General features: G+C 34.4%; 1 protein-coding gene across 1 annotated transcript in view; it reads right to left on the bottom strand.

Moving 5' to 3' along the window:
• Nucleotides 1-20179, bottom strand: part of KIF20B (kinesin family member 20B) — a gene marked incomplete at both ends in the record, with an annotated part of 73359 nt that overhangs the window by 38814 nt on the left and 14366 nt on the right. The window contains 13 exons of the mRNA XM_084246212.1: nt 1410-1548; nt 1833-3069; nt 6158-6311; nt 6899-6951; nt 7586-7814; nt 8636-8774; nt 9107-9246; nt 13699-13986; nt 15490-15652; nt 16830-16976; nt 17063-17134; nt 18318-18429; nt 19338-19565. Coding sequence (XP_084102338.1) covers nt 1410-1548; nt 1833-3069; nt 6158-6311; nt 6899-6951; nt 7586-7814; nt 8636-8774; nt 9107-9246; nt 13699-13986; nt 15490-15652; nt 16830-16976; nt 17063-17134; nt 18318-18429; nt 19338-19565 — 3101 coding nt within the window. The remainder of the gene's footprint in view (nt 1-1409; nt 1549-1832; nt 3070-6157; nt 6312-6898; nt 6952-7585; nt 7815-8635; nt 8775-9106; nt 9247-13698; nt 13987-15489; nt 15653-16829; nt 16977-17062; nt 17135-18317; nt 18430-19337; nt 19566-20179) is intronic.

The following is a 20179-nucleotide window of genomic DNA, read 5'->3' as shown; positions in this document are numbered from 1 at the left end:
TGATGCTCAATCATAAATAGGGAAACGCAAGTTAGAATTACAGTGATCCATACTATCTTAATATCAAATAAATAAATCTCAAAGAAGTATGATTACTACTTTATAAAGGTGTACAGAAAGATATTTTCCTACTTTCAGACATTAGTTCCAGCATGTAAACTGGCATAATCTTTTTTTAAAAAATTTATTTATTTATTTATACAAGCACTGGGTACAGTCAGAAGCGCGGGAGGGTGAGAGAATTCACGAGAGCCAGAGCGGGGAACAGAACAGGCAGACTGACAAAATACACTGCTGAGGGGAGCAGCGGGCATGGCAGGAGACGTCTACGCACCATGTGGGACCCTCGCCAGGTGGCCGGGGATCAAACTGGTGCTACAGAGGCTGCGGGAGGCCCAAAATAGGCATAATCTTTAACGAGTGCAATAAATACAAAACTTACAAATGTATAAACCCAGTGATCCATAAATTCCACTTTTAGGAATCTGTACCACAGAAAGACTTGTTCAAATGTTCAAAATGACACTACTGATAATTGGAATCAGCAGAGGACTGTAAACTACCCTGAATTATCCAACAATGGGTCTGATTAACAGTAAATATGTGTGTTATATACTTATAAAAAAGCTCATTTGGAGATGCTTTATATCCTGATATAGAATGACAGTGAATACATACTAGTGGGTGAAAAAAACTCACATTCAAAAAAAAAACACAAAAAGAACATTTATAGGATTTGTCCATTTTTTATAGAAGAGAAGTTAGGAGGAAAGTGAAGAGTAATAAATTAGTAACATTTGATGCCTTTGAGAGAAACTTGATGGCTGGGAAGGAGTTTTTGTCTCATTGTGTATAATTTTGTATAGTTTGAATTTGGACTAAAGAGATTGAGTTTCCTATTTTAAAATGAAATTGTAATAAAACCTTGTTACAATTTCCTTGCATAGTCTTAAACACTATGCACAAACAAAAGCATGCTTTCTATCTTTGGGGGTGGGGGGTGGGGACTTGAATTTAGCAGTCCTTAGAAGAGGGGAAAAAAAAAAAAGAGTAATACTGTATGAGGCAAATATCAATATTTTTCCTTTTTTCTATTTTTTATTCCTTTCATTATTTTTTTGTTTGTTTCTTTTCAAACCCTTATGTCAAGGACTGACTTTCAATAGATCGCAGTGAGGGAGTTGCTCTGCTATGAATGAAATCCCGAATATTTTTCTTAAAGTTGGAAAAGTTTCGGTTTGTTTACACTGGCTAAATTTTCTTTTGTGAAATAACTGATCTCATCATTTTAAGAAAAGTTGAGTGGAGAAACGTTCTGTCCAATCCTAACATTAGCAGTTAAATTTTATACATAAAGGAAAATAGCTTTTATCATTTAAACAGATCATACAACTTGTTGAAAAACCTACCTCTCTCTGTACTTGCTCAATTTGCTTTTTGGCATCAGCCAACTTCTCTTTCAGTTCAGCATATTCTCCTTCCTTGCTCTGAAGATCTGCTTTTAGATTCTGGGTCAGAGCAGAGCTTGCTGCGAGTTCCTCCTTTAATCTAAAAAACACAAATTATTTTTCTATATTGACACATGACTAAGCATTTAGGATTTATGTGTCTGAGCTAGTATCAATCTATAAATTATATCCTTTTATAACTTAGTCAAACCATGAATGAGAGAGGAATTCACAAGATTTTATAAACAGGTTTTTGCATCAAACTTTTGGTTCCAAAGACACGTGACATACATCAAAATATTAAATTATGCCAATCTAAATAATTTAAAGATAGGAAATAAAGAAAAATCAATGTTTTGCATATTTTAAAAACATTTAGCTTACTTTTCTGTTTCCCGCCAGTTGGTTTCTTTTTCTTCTTCCTTTAATTGAAGCAAATGCTTTGCATCTTGCAAATTAGCTGTCAATTGTGTGATTTCTTCTCTCATTTGGACTTTCCTTTCACTTAAATCTTTGGTGTTTTTGATAGAATCTTGAAGATCTGCTTGTAATTCCTTCAGATTTCTTTCTAGCTTTACAATTATTGACTCCTTTTCCAAAATTTCTTTTTCTAACTTGGGTAAGAAACTACATTCATCTTTCTGAGTTTCTAAGATTGCTTCAAGTTCTTTTATTTTCACCTTGTAGCAAGTGACATCTTGTGAAAGTTCTGAAAGTTCTCTCTTTCCTTCAACTACAAGCTGTGCTTGAACTTCAAGACTAACGATTTTTTCTTGCAATTCTTCCTTCAGCTGTTTTATATGATTTTCTTTTTCTTTTAGTAGGTCATCTTGATTTTTATTCTTCCTCTCCTCTGTTTTTAGTCTATTGTTTTCATCCTTAGAGTCTTTTAATTCGGATTGTAATATTTCAATTTGTTGTTCTAGTTCTTGGATCTGCTGAGTTTTTTTGGAGGAGGTCTTTACAATTTCTTTGCACTCCTCCCAAATGGCTTCAATACTAGAGTGGAAAGAACTTTCCCTACCGAGTTCTTGAATATGATCGTCTTTAATCTGCTTATTTGCCAAATAATCATTATCTACAAGGTATAAGTGTGCTTTGGGGGAATTACTCTCTTGAGAACCACTTGACCGTTCTCTAAGATGGAGCAAATCTATGTTTGAAATTTGAGAAACTGAATCCAGCTTACGTAGTTCATCTATTTTTGCTTGCATTAATTTTATTTGTGAAACATTATTTGTAATGTTTCTTTTAGCGACTTCTATCTCCTCTGACAATTTCATGATCTTTTCCTCCTGTTCTTGATTTATACCCTTCTGTATATGTAATTCAGAAACTGCATTGTCATAATTTGACTGAATGTGCTGGACCTCTAAACTAAAAGTAAGATTCTTTTTTTCAGAAAAAGAAAGTTCCTGCTGCAATCGAATGATTTGTCTGTTTAATTCTGCTTTTTCTCCCTTTTCATTTTTAAGTTCATTCTCAACAACGAGTAAACGTGTTTTCAGCTCTTCATTATCTTCTTGTAAAACTCTAATATCTTCCCTATCTTCTGAAATACTCTGTTGTATTTCTTCACTCCTTTGGTCTTCTGTTATAGTTGGACTAACATGTATAGGTCCTTAAAAAATAAGAAAATTTGTATTAATCTGACAAATCTTAATAAAACCAAAAAGTTACCATACTAGCCAACATTAATACATAGGAAATATATAAACATTTTTTTTTAAAAAGATTTATTTCTCTCTCTCTCTCTCTCTCTCTCTCTCTCTCTCTCTCTCTCTTTCTTTCTTCATTCAAGCACTGGGTACAGTCAGAAGTGCGGGAGGGTGAGAGAATTCTCCAGAGCCAGAGCGGGGAGCAGAGCAGGCAGAAGGACCTAAGTACACCGCTGAGGGGAGCAGCGGGCGACAGGGACCCTCCTCCGGTGGCCGGGGAGCAGCTGGGGATTGAACCGCTCCGCAGAGGCCACAGGCAGTTTGCGCTGGGTTGCGAAGCTGCCCGCAGCTTCTGCAGCGCCGGTTCGTTCCCCGGCTGCTCCCTGGCCACTGAAGGAGGGTCCCACATGGCGCGCAGACCTCTCCTGCTGCCCGCTGCTCCCCTCAGCAGTGTACTTTGGTCCTTCTGTCTGCTCTGCTCCCCACTATGGCTCTGGTGAATTCTCTCACCCTCCCGTGCTTCTGACTGTGCCCAGTGCTTGTATAAATAAATCTTTAAAAAAAAAAAAAAAAGTAGCAACTGCTAAAAAAAAAAAATTAAAGAAAAAAAATTTTAAATGAAAAACAGAAATAAGTTTATTGAGTGAAAAAGAAAGGTTGCAAAACTAAGATGGTATAAAGCTTTGTATATATAAATTAAAGCCCCCAAAGTTAATGAGAAGAGCAAAGAGATAAAAAAATGATAGCTTCTGGAGTAGGATTACTTACTATGTAAGTTTTTATTATGTGTAATGTACATGTTGTCTTTTGCCTCTAAGAGGAGGAAAGAAGCATCGTGTTACCCCTGCTCTAAAGTTTCACTTTCTTAAAAATTGCTGATTTATTTTTGAGACTTTTGTTTGTAGCTTTATTTTCTTAACTTATTTCCTCAAGAGTTTTGGTTTATTATTCTAAGGATTCTAGCTAATCTGGAATCTTGAAGATTTACCCTTATTTAACTTTTACAACAAACTTCATCAGATTGTCTCCTAACATCATAACATCTTAACAAAGGCAAGTCATCTCAAAGTAGAATAACAGTCTTCTCCACTGATTCAGACTTTTGTTCTACTTTCCATTTAATGTAATTCTCCGTGCACTATATGAATCTAATCCTAAAATCCTGAATCGAATAAAGAAAATTCAATTTTGTGATCAAATAATGCTGTTCTCTTAATTCTGCTATATGTTAAACACTAGGATGACTACATAATGTAAGGTAAATCAAATTAATTTGCACTGCATTTTCCTTTTCATTTAATGTTTTACATCTTAAGATTTATAGAACATATTCAAGTAAAGATGGGCGAAAGACTCTAAGTATCTACAATGTTAATTTACAAAGAGCAAACATAAACAGTAGAAATGAATGGTAAAAAGTTGATTAAATATTTATACTACATTCAATCTATATTTATATTCCTTATCGATATTTGTTTTAAGAAAATAATTTTGATTGAAAAAAATCACAGGTATTCAGATTATGTCATAATTCTGGTCTGTCTTCTCTCTGAAGGCTTTTTCTTATACTGTTTACATGATTACCAGCTTCCCCAAACTACAGTACAGTGACTTCAAACAAGTAAATTCACTTTCATAGGGAACAGAGAACAGGTATCTTATAAAACTAACAACTCACTCATCTCTACTTCAGTGATTATACAGAAGTTCCTATCTAGTTCTGGAGATTTTTTTGTAGCAGATAGAGGGGAAAGAGGGTGGTGATATTTATAATTTTTATATGATCATTTATGTAATCTCTATAATCTCTAAAAACAGATTTTAGAAATAACCACAAATGTTATAAATTTAAGGAGAAAAACTATTTTATTAAGTTACTTAAATTTACTTAAAGCTACCCATATCCAAATTATTCATGGTATTAAAAACTATAGTTCTAACATAGTCAACTTCTTTTGAATGGGTCACCCTTGGGATTAGTCATAATGTGTAGATCACTTATTTCTGATGACTTCTGCTTCCTTTTCATTGATTTTACATTCCCAATTACTTTATGGCACTAACCAATGTGAAAGAGAGGAACAGTGCTCTGGAAATCACAGCAAAGTTATTCTTCCAGTAGCTGAAGTACCTTCTTCAATGGTAACTAAAGGCTGATTATGCATATTAGTTTGTTAGCATGCACATACACTGTATATCCTACAAACCAAGCATGCAAATGACACATCGTGTGTGTATGCGTGTGTTGGTAGTGATAACATCAGTTTGCAATACTGTATGTGTTTTAGGAGGGCAGATTCACACCTCTTCAAATGCATGTCTCCACTATATTATTCTTGAAGGCATCTGCTTTTGAAAACATTCATTTCACTGGGGTTCTATGAGGATTTATTATGTTGGTGTACTACTCAATTCTTGAGAAATTCAGGAATCAGAAAGCATTTTTATTTCACTAATGATGAAAAGACATCAATTTTTCTTAAGCAGCAAGTGAGGTTTTATAAAACCAATTGATATATTTTTTCTATAGAAATCCTTATCTCCCAGTGTATTACAAATGTTTTCTAAAAGAAATAATAACTTTGTGAAAACACAAAAGGTGACATGTTCTTTCACATAAATAGGAAGATATAGTATCAAATAAGCATGTATTTCTCTGCCCCCCTTTTCAGTAGTTCTACAGTTAATACAATTTGGACCGTACCCTTTTCTTGAGATATATAAAGAATGCAAAGGAAATAAAACAATATGGACAGATTTTGGCAGAAAAAGGTACTACAATTATGAAAATGAAAGTGTTGAGTTTTAAATATTGTAAACACATTGGTGAAAGGATAACAGCATACAAAAGTGATAAAAGTACAATATCTAAAAAAAATATTAAAATAAGGGCAGTTTTAAATATAACTATCCTCTAGACACAAAATTTTTGTGACACTTAGATTTCTGTTTTTTTCCTCAGACGAGTAAATTTCATCCTACTTACAACTTTTCTGTTTACTGGTTTAGTAATTAGCTTTCTTAGAAACCTCCTGTTGGCTGAAGTAGTACCTTTCTTTGGAGGTGGTTCATCATGTCGAAGATCATTTTCACTTAATCTTTTTCTTCCTGAACAATTTTCAGTTTTATTGTCCTTAGGCATTTCAAGTGTTTCATTACATTCCAATTTACTGTTTATTATTAAAGAAGATATACCAGCCTCATCCTAAAGTAAAATAATATTAGATTATTCACATATATAAAGCAATAATAAATGTAAAAACTTTTTTGGTAATAGATGTTTCAATTTTATAAAATTTCATTTTCACATTCATTGAAAAATTTTTGTTTTTTAAGTTCCAAACACATTAATTAATTCATTCCTTCATTTGCATAGAAGAAATGGGGTACAGGACAGAGGTGGGGAGCGGGGGAGAGAGAGGATTCACCAGAGACAGAGTGGGAAGCAGAATAGGCAGATTAACTGATATACACTGCTAAGGGGAGCAGGGGGTGAGACAGGAGAGGTCTGCTGTGCCATGTGGGTTAGCTTCCTGGTCGGGGATTGAACTTAGGTTGTAGTGGTGATACTGATGAGACTTAACCCCTAGGTCACCAGGGAAGGCCCCTGAAAAAACTTTCATGGCCATCCTTGAAAAGATGTATGAGGGTACAGGCACTTACTTTTCAGTTTTTAAATCACTTCCATTTATTAGTTTTTCTTAAATTATTTTAAAAATAAATGCAGTCATAATGCATGCCCCTTTAATACTTATTAAGTCCCTTTTCAAGACAAATAAAGCTTAAAATTACCTTATTAGATTTCTCAAGCTCTTCAGTCAATGAATTTAAGTTAATTTCTGAATCTGAAAAAGTAGGAATATTGAAATGATTTAAACATTCAAAAACATTTATCGCTTAATGATCATGAAAAAAATTCACTTTCAAAAATGTAAAGGCACAGTAACTGCTACTTCCCACCATCTTATTTAAAACAGAAAAGGGCATCACATTTCGTCTAATTGTACATATACCCACACACACACACACACATACACACACAGAGCTATAATGAGGCACTAATCTAACAGTTTGTAAGACCACCCTATAGTAGTCACTGTCTCCCAAACTTGCAAACCTCAAGTAGTAGCTACTAAACCAGAATTCCTATACCAGGAGAGTTTGTATATGATATAGAACAAAACTTGCAGATTTATGATTTTCTGTGAGATATTAAAATTTGCTGATAAAAACTAATAGTGGTTTTCTTTTTTGAGAAATCCATTTCCTCATATTAGTCTAAAACCAAATTAAAGGAAAAATACTTATAATAGTAAATTACTACAAATTCATAGAAACTGTAAAATATTAAAATTGTTAGCTACAAAGAATTTTATGGTCACTATTTCCTGGCCTAACAAGCTGCATGAATCTCTTATACTCACCAACTGTTTTTTATGCATTTGTAACAACTGGATAGAGGTAAAATTATCTACTTACCATTTTTTCTCTTTTTTAACTCTTCCTGGGCTTTGATTAATTCCTCTTTGGTTTTAGTTAATTCAGTTTTAACATGATTATACTTTAGTTCTAAATAAGCAATAGCTTCCTGGGGGTCAGCAAGAGATGCAATATATGAGTGAGCAATTTCAGCCTGTTTCTTAATATCAGTGACATCATCTTGAAGAGACTCAATAATATCTTCAATTCCTATATAATTATGTTTCTCCTAAAAATAGCAAAAACCACATGACTAATGTTAACAGTGGCTTTTACTACTTCTCTATGTATATCATGATTTATAGACATTTTTAAGAACACCTAACAAAATAATTCATAATTTGCAATTAAAAAATAACATGTCTAAATCTACTATTATGGGAAAGATATTTGCTTTTTAATTTTTTCCTACAAAAATGTCATAAATGGTATTAAGTGATTATCAAACAACTATGATTCTTTAGTTCAGGTACATTTTGTTATATAATGAGTCTTAAAAGGTTTTGTTGGGATAACCAAAGAAACAAACCTCTATTTTTAAACTCAGTACAAGACCCAAACCTGTCAGGCACATAATGATGGACATAGGAAGAGCCTGGGCATCATCCATTCCAGGCTCTTGCAGAGTAATTATAAAACAAAACAAAACAAGGAACATCTGCCTCCCAAAGACATAGTCAATTTCAACTTCAGTGAGGTAGCAAAGAAGGACCGGTTCTCAACAGTAGGGAATGATAATTGGCCAACAAGAGCAACCCATTTCATATAAATAGTTTGCTTTAATTAGAGTATTAAGTTAATTGCTCTTCAGGTTCCTTATAATCAGACAAACAGAAATTTACCTACCGATAAGCAATATAATGATTCAAGCAACACAAAAATGATATAAAAGTAACAAATATTAATTTTTCCCAAGTCCAACAGCTATATTTAAACTATCTAAAGTTCATTCCTGAAAAGCATGCTTAATTACAATAAAACTACATGTTTCTTATCATTGTTGTGGTAAACTAACTCCTGGTACAAAATGCTGGATTGGTTTTAACATACTTTGGTTTCAATTTTCATGGCCTGATCTTCATTGGATGGTTCTTCTTGAATGTCAAAATTACCAACCAACTCCTTGAAAATAGCCAAACGACATTCAGCATTTTCTTCTAATAGCTCTCGTTCCTGAAGGAGAGTTTCCCTTCATAACACAAATCAATCCCATTAAGAAACAGAGAAAGTACAGGTTGTATTTGTTTTAAATGGCTATAATTAAGTACATTATAAATTACACTTGATCTTAGCCAAAAGGCTGAAGAAGCAATTCTATTATAAATTAAAAGCAGGTTTAAGTAGTCATTCACATATAATTCAGAATCACCACAGGAGTTAGTAACAGCTATTTTCAGGTATGCATGAATAAGAGATCACAAATAAGATACACAAGCCATCTAATTTAAAATAAATAAGCTAAAAAATATTTAAGTAAATGAAAATTTCAATCTTTGCCACTACATAAAAGAAATCACTTACTTGAAGTCAGCTTCCCGTTGAGCCAAAAATCGAGTAAACTCCTCTGTAACTTCTTCACGAATTTTAAATTCTAATGTTAATTTTTCTTTTCTTTCATTTATTAACCTTTTTTTCAAGTCTTCTATTAAGTCCAGCAGTTTCTATAACATATACATATGCAAATTCTAGTAATAGAACAAGTATATCTCAAGAGAAATACTGCCCAAATGTTCAAAAGCAAAACTCTGTTTATTTAGGCAATTATATCTGCTCTTAATAGCAGCTAACAATAGTCTCACTGACAATTTTGAATTTGTAGACATTCACTAATCTGAAAACTCAGGTGGAAAAAACCACTCTAAATTTTTGAAATGGACATAAAATTCATATGTCTAAGCTAGTCACATTAAGAAAGAAAAAGAAAATTTGAACATATATTATCCACTGGGAATTATTTTGAGGAGTTCATATTTCATTTTATTTAATTCACATAATATTCTGTGAGGTTAGTTACTACTACATCCAATTTCAGAGGTGGGGAAGGTAAGGACCAGGTCTTTACTTATAGTTGGGTCTAAAGTTAATCTGCCAAGGAATAAGTAGAAATAATTATACGGGAGGAAACAAAAGTAGTAATCAAGTTTCCAACAAACAAAAGCCCAGTACCAGATGGTTTCACTAGTGAGTTTTACCAAACCTCCAAGGACAAAGTAATACCTACTTGTCTCATAAAACTTTCAATATATTGAGAAAGAGGGAATGCTTTCAAACATAGTCTATGAGGCCAACAACACTCTGATAACAAAACTAAACACATCAGAAAGAAAAAAATTATAGACCAATATCCCTGATGAACACAGATATAAAAATCCTCAAGATCTTAGGAAAGTGAATTCAACAAAATATCAGAAGGATCATACATCATAACCACACTGGAGGTATTCCAGGGACACACAGATGGTTCAAGATCAGAAATTTAATCAATGTAATTCACATTAACAAAAGGAAAGAAAATTGTATGGCAAGATCAATAGATGCAGAGAAAGCATTTGATATGAATCAACATCCATTTATGATAAGAAACACTCAAAAAAAAATCTGAAAGATGGAACATACCTCCACATAATAAAGGCCCTATATGACAAACGTGTGGCTAACATAATACTCAATGGTGTAAGTCTGAAAGCCTTTACTCTAAGACCTGGCATAAGACAAGGATGATCACTTTCACCACTACTATTCAACACATTATTGGAAGTAATCAGGGAAAGACACAAAGGAATTTAAATTGGGAAAGAAGTACTACTATCACTATTTACAGATGACATGACAATATAGATAGAAAACTTAAAAAATTCTCTAAAATAAAAATTGAATAAATTAATACAGTAAAGCGTCAGTCTACAAAATTTACAAAAACCAGTTGTGCTTCTATATGCAAACAAGCTAGAAGAGAAAGAAATCAAGAAAACAATCTCATCAATTGCATCAAAAATAATTAAATAACTAGTAGTAAACTTAACAAATGAGGTGAAGAACCTGTATGATAAAAATCGTAAGACACTGGTAAAAGAAATAGAAGATAAAAATATGGAAAGATGGTCCCTGCTCATGGACTGGAAGAATTAACATTAAAATGGTGATCTCACCTAAAGCAATGTATAGATTCAATGCAACCCCTATCAAGACTCTAAAGGCATTCTTCAAAGAAATAGCACAAGCATTATTGAAATTCATATGGACCCACAAAAGCCCCAAAACAATCCTGACCAAAAAAAACAAGAGATAGTAACACAATTCCAGACTTCAACTATACTACAAAGCCATAGTAATTAAAACAGTATGATACCAGAACAAAAAAAGACACACAGACCAATGGGATAGGATTAAAACCCCACAAATAAACACAGTTAACCTACAAAAAGGAGACAGGAATATACACTGGAGAAAAGAAAGTCTCTTCAATAAGTGGTGTTGGGAGAAGTGGTCAGCCACATATAAAAGAATGAAACTAGATCACCATCTCATACCTTATTAAAAAAATTAGCTCAAAATGCATTAAAGACAAGAACATAAGACCCAAAATCATAAATAGCAATGAAGAAAAAAATAGCTAAAATACTCCATGATGTTGGCTTCATCTTTGTGGATTTGCTCCCATCAGTAAGAGAAACAAAAGTGAATATAAAAAAAAATGGCACTAAGGGGTTAAGAAGCAACTTACGAAGCTATCCACAGCCACTGGAGCACAAGTTCAATCCCTGGCCACGGAGCTACCCACTGGCACAGCAGACCTCTCCAGTCTCACCAGCTGCTCCCCTCAGCAGTGATCTGCCTGTTCTGTTCCCCACTCTGTCTCTGGTGAATCCTCTCACTCCCCACATTTCTGGCCTGCACCCCAGTTCTTGTATGCATAAATAAATCTTAAAAAAAAAAAATAAAAAAGCATTTCTTTAAAAAAAATTAAAAAATTAAAAAATTAAAAAAACGGCACTACATCAAACGAAAAATTTTTTTTTAATAGCAAATGAAACTATCATGAAGACAAAAAAGACACCCTATGGAATGGCAGAAAATATTTGTGCATCATATATCTGACCAGGGCTGATATGAAAGATCTATGAAGAACTCACGCAATTCAACAAAGATAACAAAAACTCAATTTGAAAAAATGGGCAGAACAGCTAATGGTTCTTTTTTTTTTTTTTTTTTTAAAGATTTATTTATTTATTTATTTATACAAGCACTGGCTACAGTCAGAAGCATGGGAGGGTGAGAGAATTCACCAGAGCCAGAGTGGGGAGCAGAACAGGCAGAAGGACCGAAGTACACTGCTGAGGGGAGCAGCGGGTATGGCAGGAGAGGTCTGCATACCATGTGGGACCCTTGCCGGTGGCCGGGGATCGAATCGGCGCTGCGGAGGCTGCGGGCAGCTTTGCAGCCCAGCCCTCAACCGCTGCGCCACCAGGGGAGGCCCCAGCTAATGGTTCCTATCCAAAGAACATACATAGATGGTCAACAGGAACATGAAAATTGCTCATTATCATTTATCATGATTTGCTACAAATCAAAACCCCAATGAGATACAATCTCACACACGTGAAATCAAATCAAAAAGCCCCCAAATAGTAAATGTTGGCAAGCATGTGGAGAAAAAGGAAACCTCATACACTGTTGGTGGGAATGTAAATTGGGACTGCCCTTATGGAAAATATTACAGTGTGGTGGTTTCTCAAAATAATAAAAACAAATCTATCATCCAGGCCAGCAATTCTAGTCCTAGGGATATAAAAAAAGAATGCAAAAACACTAGTTAGAAAGGATATATGCATGCTTATATTCAATGTAGCACCATATACAATAATCAAGTTATGAAAATAATCTAAGTACCTAAGAATAGGTGAATGAATTAACATCTGTCATATATGCACAATGGACTACTATTGAGCAATAAAAAGAAACAGTTGCCATTTTCAGCAACAGAACTGAAAGCCTCATGCTAAGAGAAATCAGAAGGAAAAAGACAAATATTGTATGGTTTCACTGATACATGAGACAGAAAGAAAACAAAGATCGATCAAAACCAATTAAAAAAAAATACTAGAAAAGTGTCTGTAGAATTAAAATTACCAGAAGGTGAGGGGGTGCAAAGCAAAGTTTGACCCAATGGACTATGGTGGAGGACTAAGGGTTCCTTGGTTGTAGGTATAGTGTGGTGACATGCATTTGAGGACATGTGATCCTATATCTCTGGATCATACAGTGTTATAAACCAGTTACCATAATAAAAATAACAAAATAACTGTCAAAATCTAAAGTCCAAGTGTTAAACAGAGTAGTTAATAAGAATCCCTAAACACTATCCAAAATGGTACAGAACTATCTTATCCTAAAGGGCTTTTAAATAACACTTGATACAGATATAATAAATAACAGCACAGACTTGCAATAAAATAAATTACAGCATTAAGAAAACAGCTTGAAACTCATTTTTTTCGAAGTAATATCATTTTACAGAGTTGTTTGTGTTTTAGAGGTATAGAATCTTCCCCTTCAGCTGTTGTTACTATACCACACCCACTACCCCAGCACCCACAGTCAGTGTTTTTTTTTAAAGGTTTCTGTTAAGTTTCTCAATAATAAATTAATCAATTCTCAAAAGTACAGCTCTTTCAATGTTCAATATCATATCTGAAGTATTTCTATAGCTATTGTGACTTTGGAATTTAACTTCTAATAATTTATACTGAAGAAACAATTACATAATAGGATGCAGTTGTAAGGTATCATTTCTGCATCTTGTTTTTAAATGGTACAAGCCAAAAAAAAAATTATATTCACATACCCAAAGAAAGAAAAGCAATATGGTAAAATTGGCAAATCCAGGTGAAGTGTAAGTGGGTGCTCATTGTATTAAATATGAAGTCGAGAAATAAAACATTTAACTGTTGGAAAAAATGGAAGCTCTCAGAATTGTTAACCCTTATGTCAGAATAATAAACCAAGTTTAGAAGTATGAGTTCTCAATACATACTTTCTTTCCCGGAAGCTCTCAGAATTGTTAACCCTATGTCAGAATAATAAAACAAGAAGTATGAGTTCTTAATACGTACTTTCTTTCCCTCGTGGCTTATGAAAGACTTATCATCCTCTAATGTTTTATCCAGATCTTCATCATTAAGTTCAGTTTGCACATTTTGGTTTTCTTCAGTGTTTTCTAGATCGTCGACCAAATCTTCATCTTCTACCAGATCTTCTAGACTACTTTCCCATGAAATTGTGGATCTTTTTATATTTAATATTTTATTATCTGAATTATTATCCAGTGATACATCGTGGGATGATTTGGTAGGCTCAAATGATTTCTCTTGCGAGGTATTTAAAGTTTCTGGAACACAAACCTGTTAAGATATCCAATGTGACTTTTAAAACAGAAAAGAGCATGAACTGTCCATGAAATAAATCTTATAAATTTAAGTCCAATGATAATACGAGTGCTTTTAAAGAATCTAAGCAAAGAAACATACAAGTAAGAATTAGCATCCTCAAATAAGTATTTCTGAAAGAAAGAGCTAATTATTTATGTATTCCACAGGAAATTTTACTTTCCTGGGTTCAGTTCTTAGTGCTATTCCAAGTAGGGAGTTGCCCAATTAGCCACTAAATGAACCAAATGGATGGCAGAGCTGACAATATATTGCAAGAATACTTATAATTTATAAGGGGGATTTATTATTAACACTTTTAACTGAGGTAATCTTAATCCTAGCAGAGATGACTTTCAATCTTTTCCATATACTCCCTTGTCAAATATTGACCGTTTTAATTTTCAATTACTTCCCCCAAACTATAGTTTAATGTGAAAAACTTTTATCTCACACTTGTGAAAAATGGCTTACATCAAAAGGACTGCTAATAACATGTGTTGGTGAGGATGTGAAGAAAGAGGCACCCTTCTACATCAATGGTGAGTATGAAAATTTGCACAGCTGTTTTTGATAGTAAGGGTCTTTTTCAAAAATACTAAAAATATAGCTACCATATGATCCAGCAATCTCTCTTGTAGGTATCAATCCAAAGAATAGGATAGCATCAACTCAGTTAAAGGCACCATCATGTTTATTGCAGCATTACTTACAATAGCTAAGATATGGAGGCAACCCACTGCTAGATGATTGGATAAAGTGTGGCATGCATACAAAATAGAATACTATTCAAGAACATAAAAAAAGATGAAAGTTTGCCATCTGCATCAAAATAGAAGACACTTAAGGAGAATGAGTATGTCAAGTGAATTAGTTAGAAAAATACTGAATGATTTCATCTAGATGTGTAGTATTAAAAAAAAAAAAACACTATGGGGCCTCCCCTGGTGGTGCAGCGGTTGAGCGCTGGGCTGGGAAGCTGCTCCAGCCTCTGCAGCGCTGGTTCAATCCATGGCCGCTAGGAGGGTCCCACATGGTGCAACAGACCTCTCCTGCCGTGCCCGCTGCTCCCCTCAGCAGTGTATTTCTTCATCAGTCTGCCTGTTCTGTTCCTGGCTCTGGTGAATTCTCTCACCCTCCCGCGCTTCTGACTGTACCCAGTGCTTGCATAAATAAATAAATAAATAAATAAATAAATAAATAAATAAATAAACCTTAAAAACAAACAAACCAATATGCACATAAATGGACAAAACAAAATAAACCAGTAGACATTAAAAACCAAAATGAAGTCACCAAAAGTGAAAGGGGTGGGGAGGGATGGTGGGAGAAGGGTGGATGGAGTCTAATGAGTGGTGTTTATGGTTTTTGTTTTTCTTTAAAAAATGAAACTAAATCTAGTATTTACTCCCGGGGAAGATAATCACTAATATTCTAATAAAGGCTTAATAAATGCTATAGAAATTTGAATATATTTACTTTTTGTGCAATGGCTGAGAACTTCAACACATTGAGTGTTTCATCATAGGCAAAACAACACTGACTGATGTTGACAATCATACATATTTTTCCTTTACCGTTAAAAAAACTTTGAAAATAGTGGGTCAGTTTACTTTCTCGGAAAGGCACATGCTGTTGAAACCTATGGGAAAAAATTTCAAACACTAAGTTAAAACAAATCCCATGAAATCAGAATGCTGACAGATGTACAAAGAAATTATTAACCTACCATCACAACCTTAAATTCTAGGTTAGTGACTAATTCCAATTGTAATAATTTTCCTTATGTTTTCTTTAAATACTACTACTGCTGCTGCTGCTGCTGCTAAATACCTCCACCACCACCACCACCAATAAATCCATTAGGCAAAATGTAAAGAAAATCACACTGGATAGGGTTGAGTTCTCTAATATGGAGCTATTATACAACAGAAGCCATGAAACACCTTAACTATCAATGATGAAGCATGATTTATAATTTATTCAGTCAAAAATGCTAATTAAAGCAGAAATCTATCACATCTAGAAAAACACATGCATTAATAAGTATAAAGTAGGGCCTCCCCGGTGGCGCAGTGCGTTGAGCACAGCACTGTGAAGCTGTCCGCAGCCTCTGTACCGCAGGTTTGATTCCCCACCAGCCAGGGAGAAACCCACATGGTGCTGCAGACTTCTCCTGCCTTGCCCACTGCTCCCCTCAGCAGTGTACTTCGGTCCTTCTGCCTGTTTTGCTCCCTGCTCTGGCTCTGGTGAATTCTCTCACCCTCCTGCGCTTCAGACTGTACCCAGTGCTTGTATAAACAAATCAATCTTAAAAATAAACAAATAAAGTAGTTTTATTAAAAAAAATTTATTTATACAAGCACTGGGTATAGTCAGAAGCACAGGAAGGTGAGAGAATTCACCAGAGCCAGAGCGGGGAGCAGCGGGCATGGCAGGAGTGGTCTGCGTGCAACGTGGGACCATCACAGGCGGCCGGGGATCGAACAGGTGCTGCAGAGGCTGCAGGCAGCTTCGCAGCCCAGCGCTCAACAGCTGCACCACCGGGGGAGCCCAATAAAGTAGTTTTAGATGCTAAACCAGCATTATGAGAAGATTATTTAAAGAATCTGTTGATATGTACTTGCAATGGAACATGCTGGGTTTCACTTGATGAGTCACTAGCATCAACTGACATTGTCTTTTATTTCTAGGAATTTTTAAAAATCCAAGATCGCTAAGCATTTTAATCATAATCCATACATAACAATTACACAAGAAATAGGTAAAACAAAAAAGTAATAATCCTTAATGTTAATAATGATTTCAATCAGACTTACCTTGACTTTTCACTGTTCTTCAAAACATTAATACACTTTCCCAGAGTCAATAAAGAAGTGTTGATATTCCCAGTCTCTCTCAACCTTTCACCCTCATTCTGTGTCTTCACACTTCGTTCTGAACCAGCCAGATCACATAAAGACAATCTGAATTAACAACAACAACAGAACTTTAAAAGTTCTTCAAAATAAACAATTCCAAATAATTACAATTTAAAGAATGCTCAACTTACTCACTGACTCGCATCACACGAGGCATTTCAGAATCTTCAATCTGTAATATTCTAATACTGAATATGCTGTGACTAAAAGAAATATACCAAGATCAATTGTTATCTTTCATTTTTAATTTCTTCTCAATAGAAGCAAGGATAAAATTGACATCTATTCATATGCTAATACTAGCCATATTTTAACCCACTGTTCCAGTGCCACATACCCAATCGCTTAAAATCAAACACCTTTCACTTAGCCCAAATCGACTGAACCTACTCCTTCCTCTTAACATTACTGCTTCTGTTAATGGAGCCATTTATAATAAAATCTCAACTTGCTTGCAAGAATAATAAAGTGGGGCCTCCCCGGTGGCGCAGCAGTTGAGCGCTGGGTTGCGAAGCTGCCCGCGGCCTCTGCGGCGCCGGTATGATCCCCGGCTGCTACCCGGCCACCAGAGGAGGGTCTCGCATGGCGCGCAGACCTCTCCTGCCGCCCGCTGCTCCCCTCAGCAGTGTGCTTCGGTCCTTCTGCCTGCTCTGCTCCCCGCTCTGGCTCTGGCGAATTCTCTCACCCTCCCGCGCTTCTGACTGTACCCAGTGCTTGTATGTATAAATAAATAAATAGATAAATAAATAAATAAATAAATCTTAAACAAAAAAAAAAAAACCTTTTTTTTTTAAAAAAAATAATAAAATGGCATTATATGTTGCTAATCTCTCGATATATGTCTATAACAAAGCTCACATCTGCTTTAAATATAGGCTTATTTGGATCATATTTTATCCTCTTCTCATACTTAAGTATGAGGGACAGGGATGTTTCTCCCATAAGATAAACCTATTTTAAATACTCTGCAGCTTAAATTTATTTCCTTTAGTGTCTTATCCACAATCCCTTCCATCAGTAACATCATCCTTCTTTAACCTCTTGAAATTTTGGCTTAGCTCAATATGCATAAAATGTCTGTCTTTGGGTGAATGATGATGACACAGAGAAGTCCACCATTACAGACATCTCTGAAGATACTAATATCCTCACTAAAAAAAAAAAAAAAAAGAGTAAAAACACTTCTGGGACTTTGCAGTAAATCCAAAGTAAAACAAAGAAACAGTCCTCATGATCTTATTAATAGTGTTCTTATATTACAATGGTTTTATGCCTATGAATTCACTTAATATACCAGAACTTACTGACATTTTAATCTTAATTAGTATTTAAATTAGTACAAAATACTCTGGTGCTTCAGGCTTATACCATAAGTTTACTCCTTACCTTCTACTGGAAGCATTGTTCAATTTTGTGAAGGCAACACTTTGGTGCTTTATTCCTAGTTTTAAAAGTCGATATGCTTCTTTGGAATCAGACACTTGAATCCACTGTAGGTCTTTAAAAAATAGAGGACATATTGATTTATAAAAACACAGCATTTGTTATAACAATGCAATCGCTAAAGATTATATCTCACAATCTCTTTTTCCAAAGCCACAAACAGAAATTTTCCTTATAATAATTTTCCTTTTAATAGCTATTCCATATTCCACTAGAAAACGCATACACAAGAAGAGGCCATTATAATAATGTCTTAGTATTTAAGTTAAACAAAAACAGGTAAGATTCCTTAAAAGTTGATATCCAGAAAAAAGACATAATATAGTACAGATTAAACTTATAAAATTACCTAACTGTGAGACATTATAGATTACAATTTATCAGTGAATAATTAAATCAAGTGTATTAAGGTATAATCACATTTTATAAAAATAAAGTAGAACAGAGAAAACATCGAAACACATACCTTGTAGTAAAGGTTAAGTGTACTTAATGCACAAATATGAATACATATATACATGTATATACATTCAGGTATTAGGTCATGATGTTATAAGTATTTCTATTTCCTACTGTGAGTAGTAATATTAAAAGGTTGGCAGGAGTAGTATTAAAAGTTCTGCCACTGGCAGAACAGAAACATTCCTAAGTCCGGACACTTACAAAGCAGCAGTACAATGTGAATATCAATACATATAGATTTCCTACATCCAAAAATCTAATAAATGATACTCAAGACTTTAATCAAAGATATTCAAGAAAAACTAAACCCTTAATATTCAGATTTAATTTATACAGAAAAACATACTTCCAAAGCACAAACTTGTCTCATCGTGTTATTAATAATCTTAATGTCAATAATGAGAATAAAAAAATTCAACTTACAGTTTGCTTTTTTATAGCAATAACAAAACCTAGAAAGGGATTTTGGAGAATAAAATTAAAAAAAACTTATTTGTATACCTTTTATAAAAGAATAGCCCTTTATATCTTGAGAAAGGCGCAGCATCTTTCTCTTTTGGAACTTAGATGATACAGGAACAAATAAGTCATAAATACATTCATTGTAAATCTCAAAAAAAGAAACCCATACAGAAAATTTCGTATTATTGTCCATGTTTGAGCTAGCTTGTTCACAATCTTTCAGGGATTCTTCAAATTCTGAAATATTTAAGGAGCTTGATGAACTTCCTAACAAAAAAAGAAAAAGAAAAAAAGATTAAGCAAAATTAAGCAAATGACTAAAAATGAGACAACAGAATAGATCAAGACTCCTGGACCTGTAAAACTAAGTATTTTTAATCCTTTGACTAGCAATGTCAAATATATTTTAGATCAAAACAGATGTAAATAATATCTGTATTAAGCAAAATTTGGCTGTTATCTTTCTTTTCTCTTTGAAAATATGCCAGAGGGCCTCCCTGGTGGCACAGCGGTTGAGCACTGGGTTGCAAAGCTGCCCACGGCCTCTGAGGCGCCGGTTCGATCCCCGGCTGCTCCCTGGCCACCGGAGGAGGGTCCCACATGGCGCTCAGACCTCTCCTGCCGCCCGCTGCTCCCCTCAGCAGTGTACTTCGGTCCTTCTGCCTGCTCTGCTCCCCGCTCTGGCTCTGGTGAATTCTCTCACCCTCCCGCGCTTCTGACTGTACCCAGTGCTTGCATAAATAAATAAATAAATCTTAAAAAAAAAAGATAAAGAAAATTAAAAAAAAAAAAAAAAAAGAAAATATGCCAGAACTCAAACTGAAATTAAATGTAAAGGACAAAGAAAAGGAAGTGGCTCTCCTGAATACAACATGAAAATT

Source organism: Talpa europaea (genome assembly GCF_964194135.1).
Source record: "Talpa europaea genome assembly, chromosome: 10".
NCBI lineage: Eukaryota > Metazoa > Chordata > Mammalia > Eulipotyphla > Talpidae > Talpa > Talpa europaea.
Note: the sequence above shows the minus strand (reverse complement) of the source record. Positions and strands in the feature narration are given on the sequence as shown.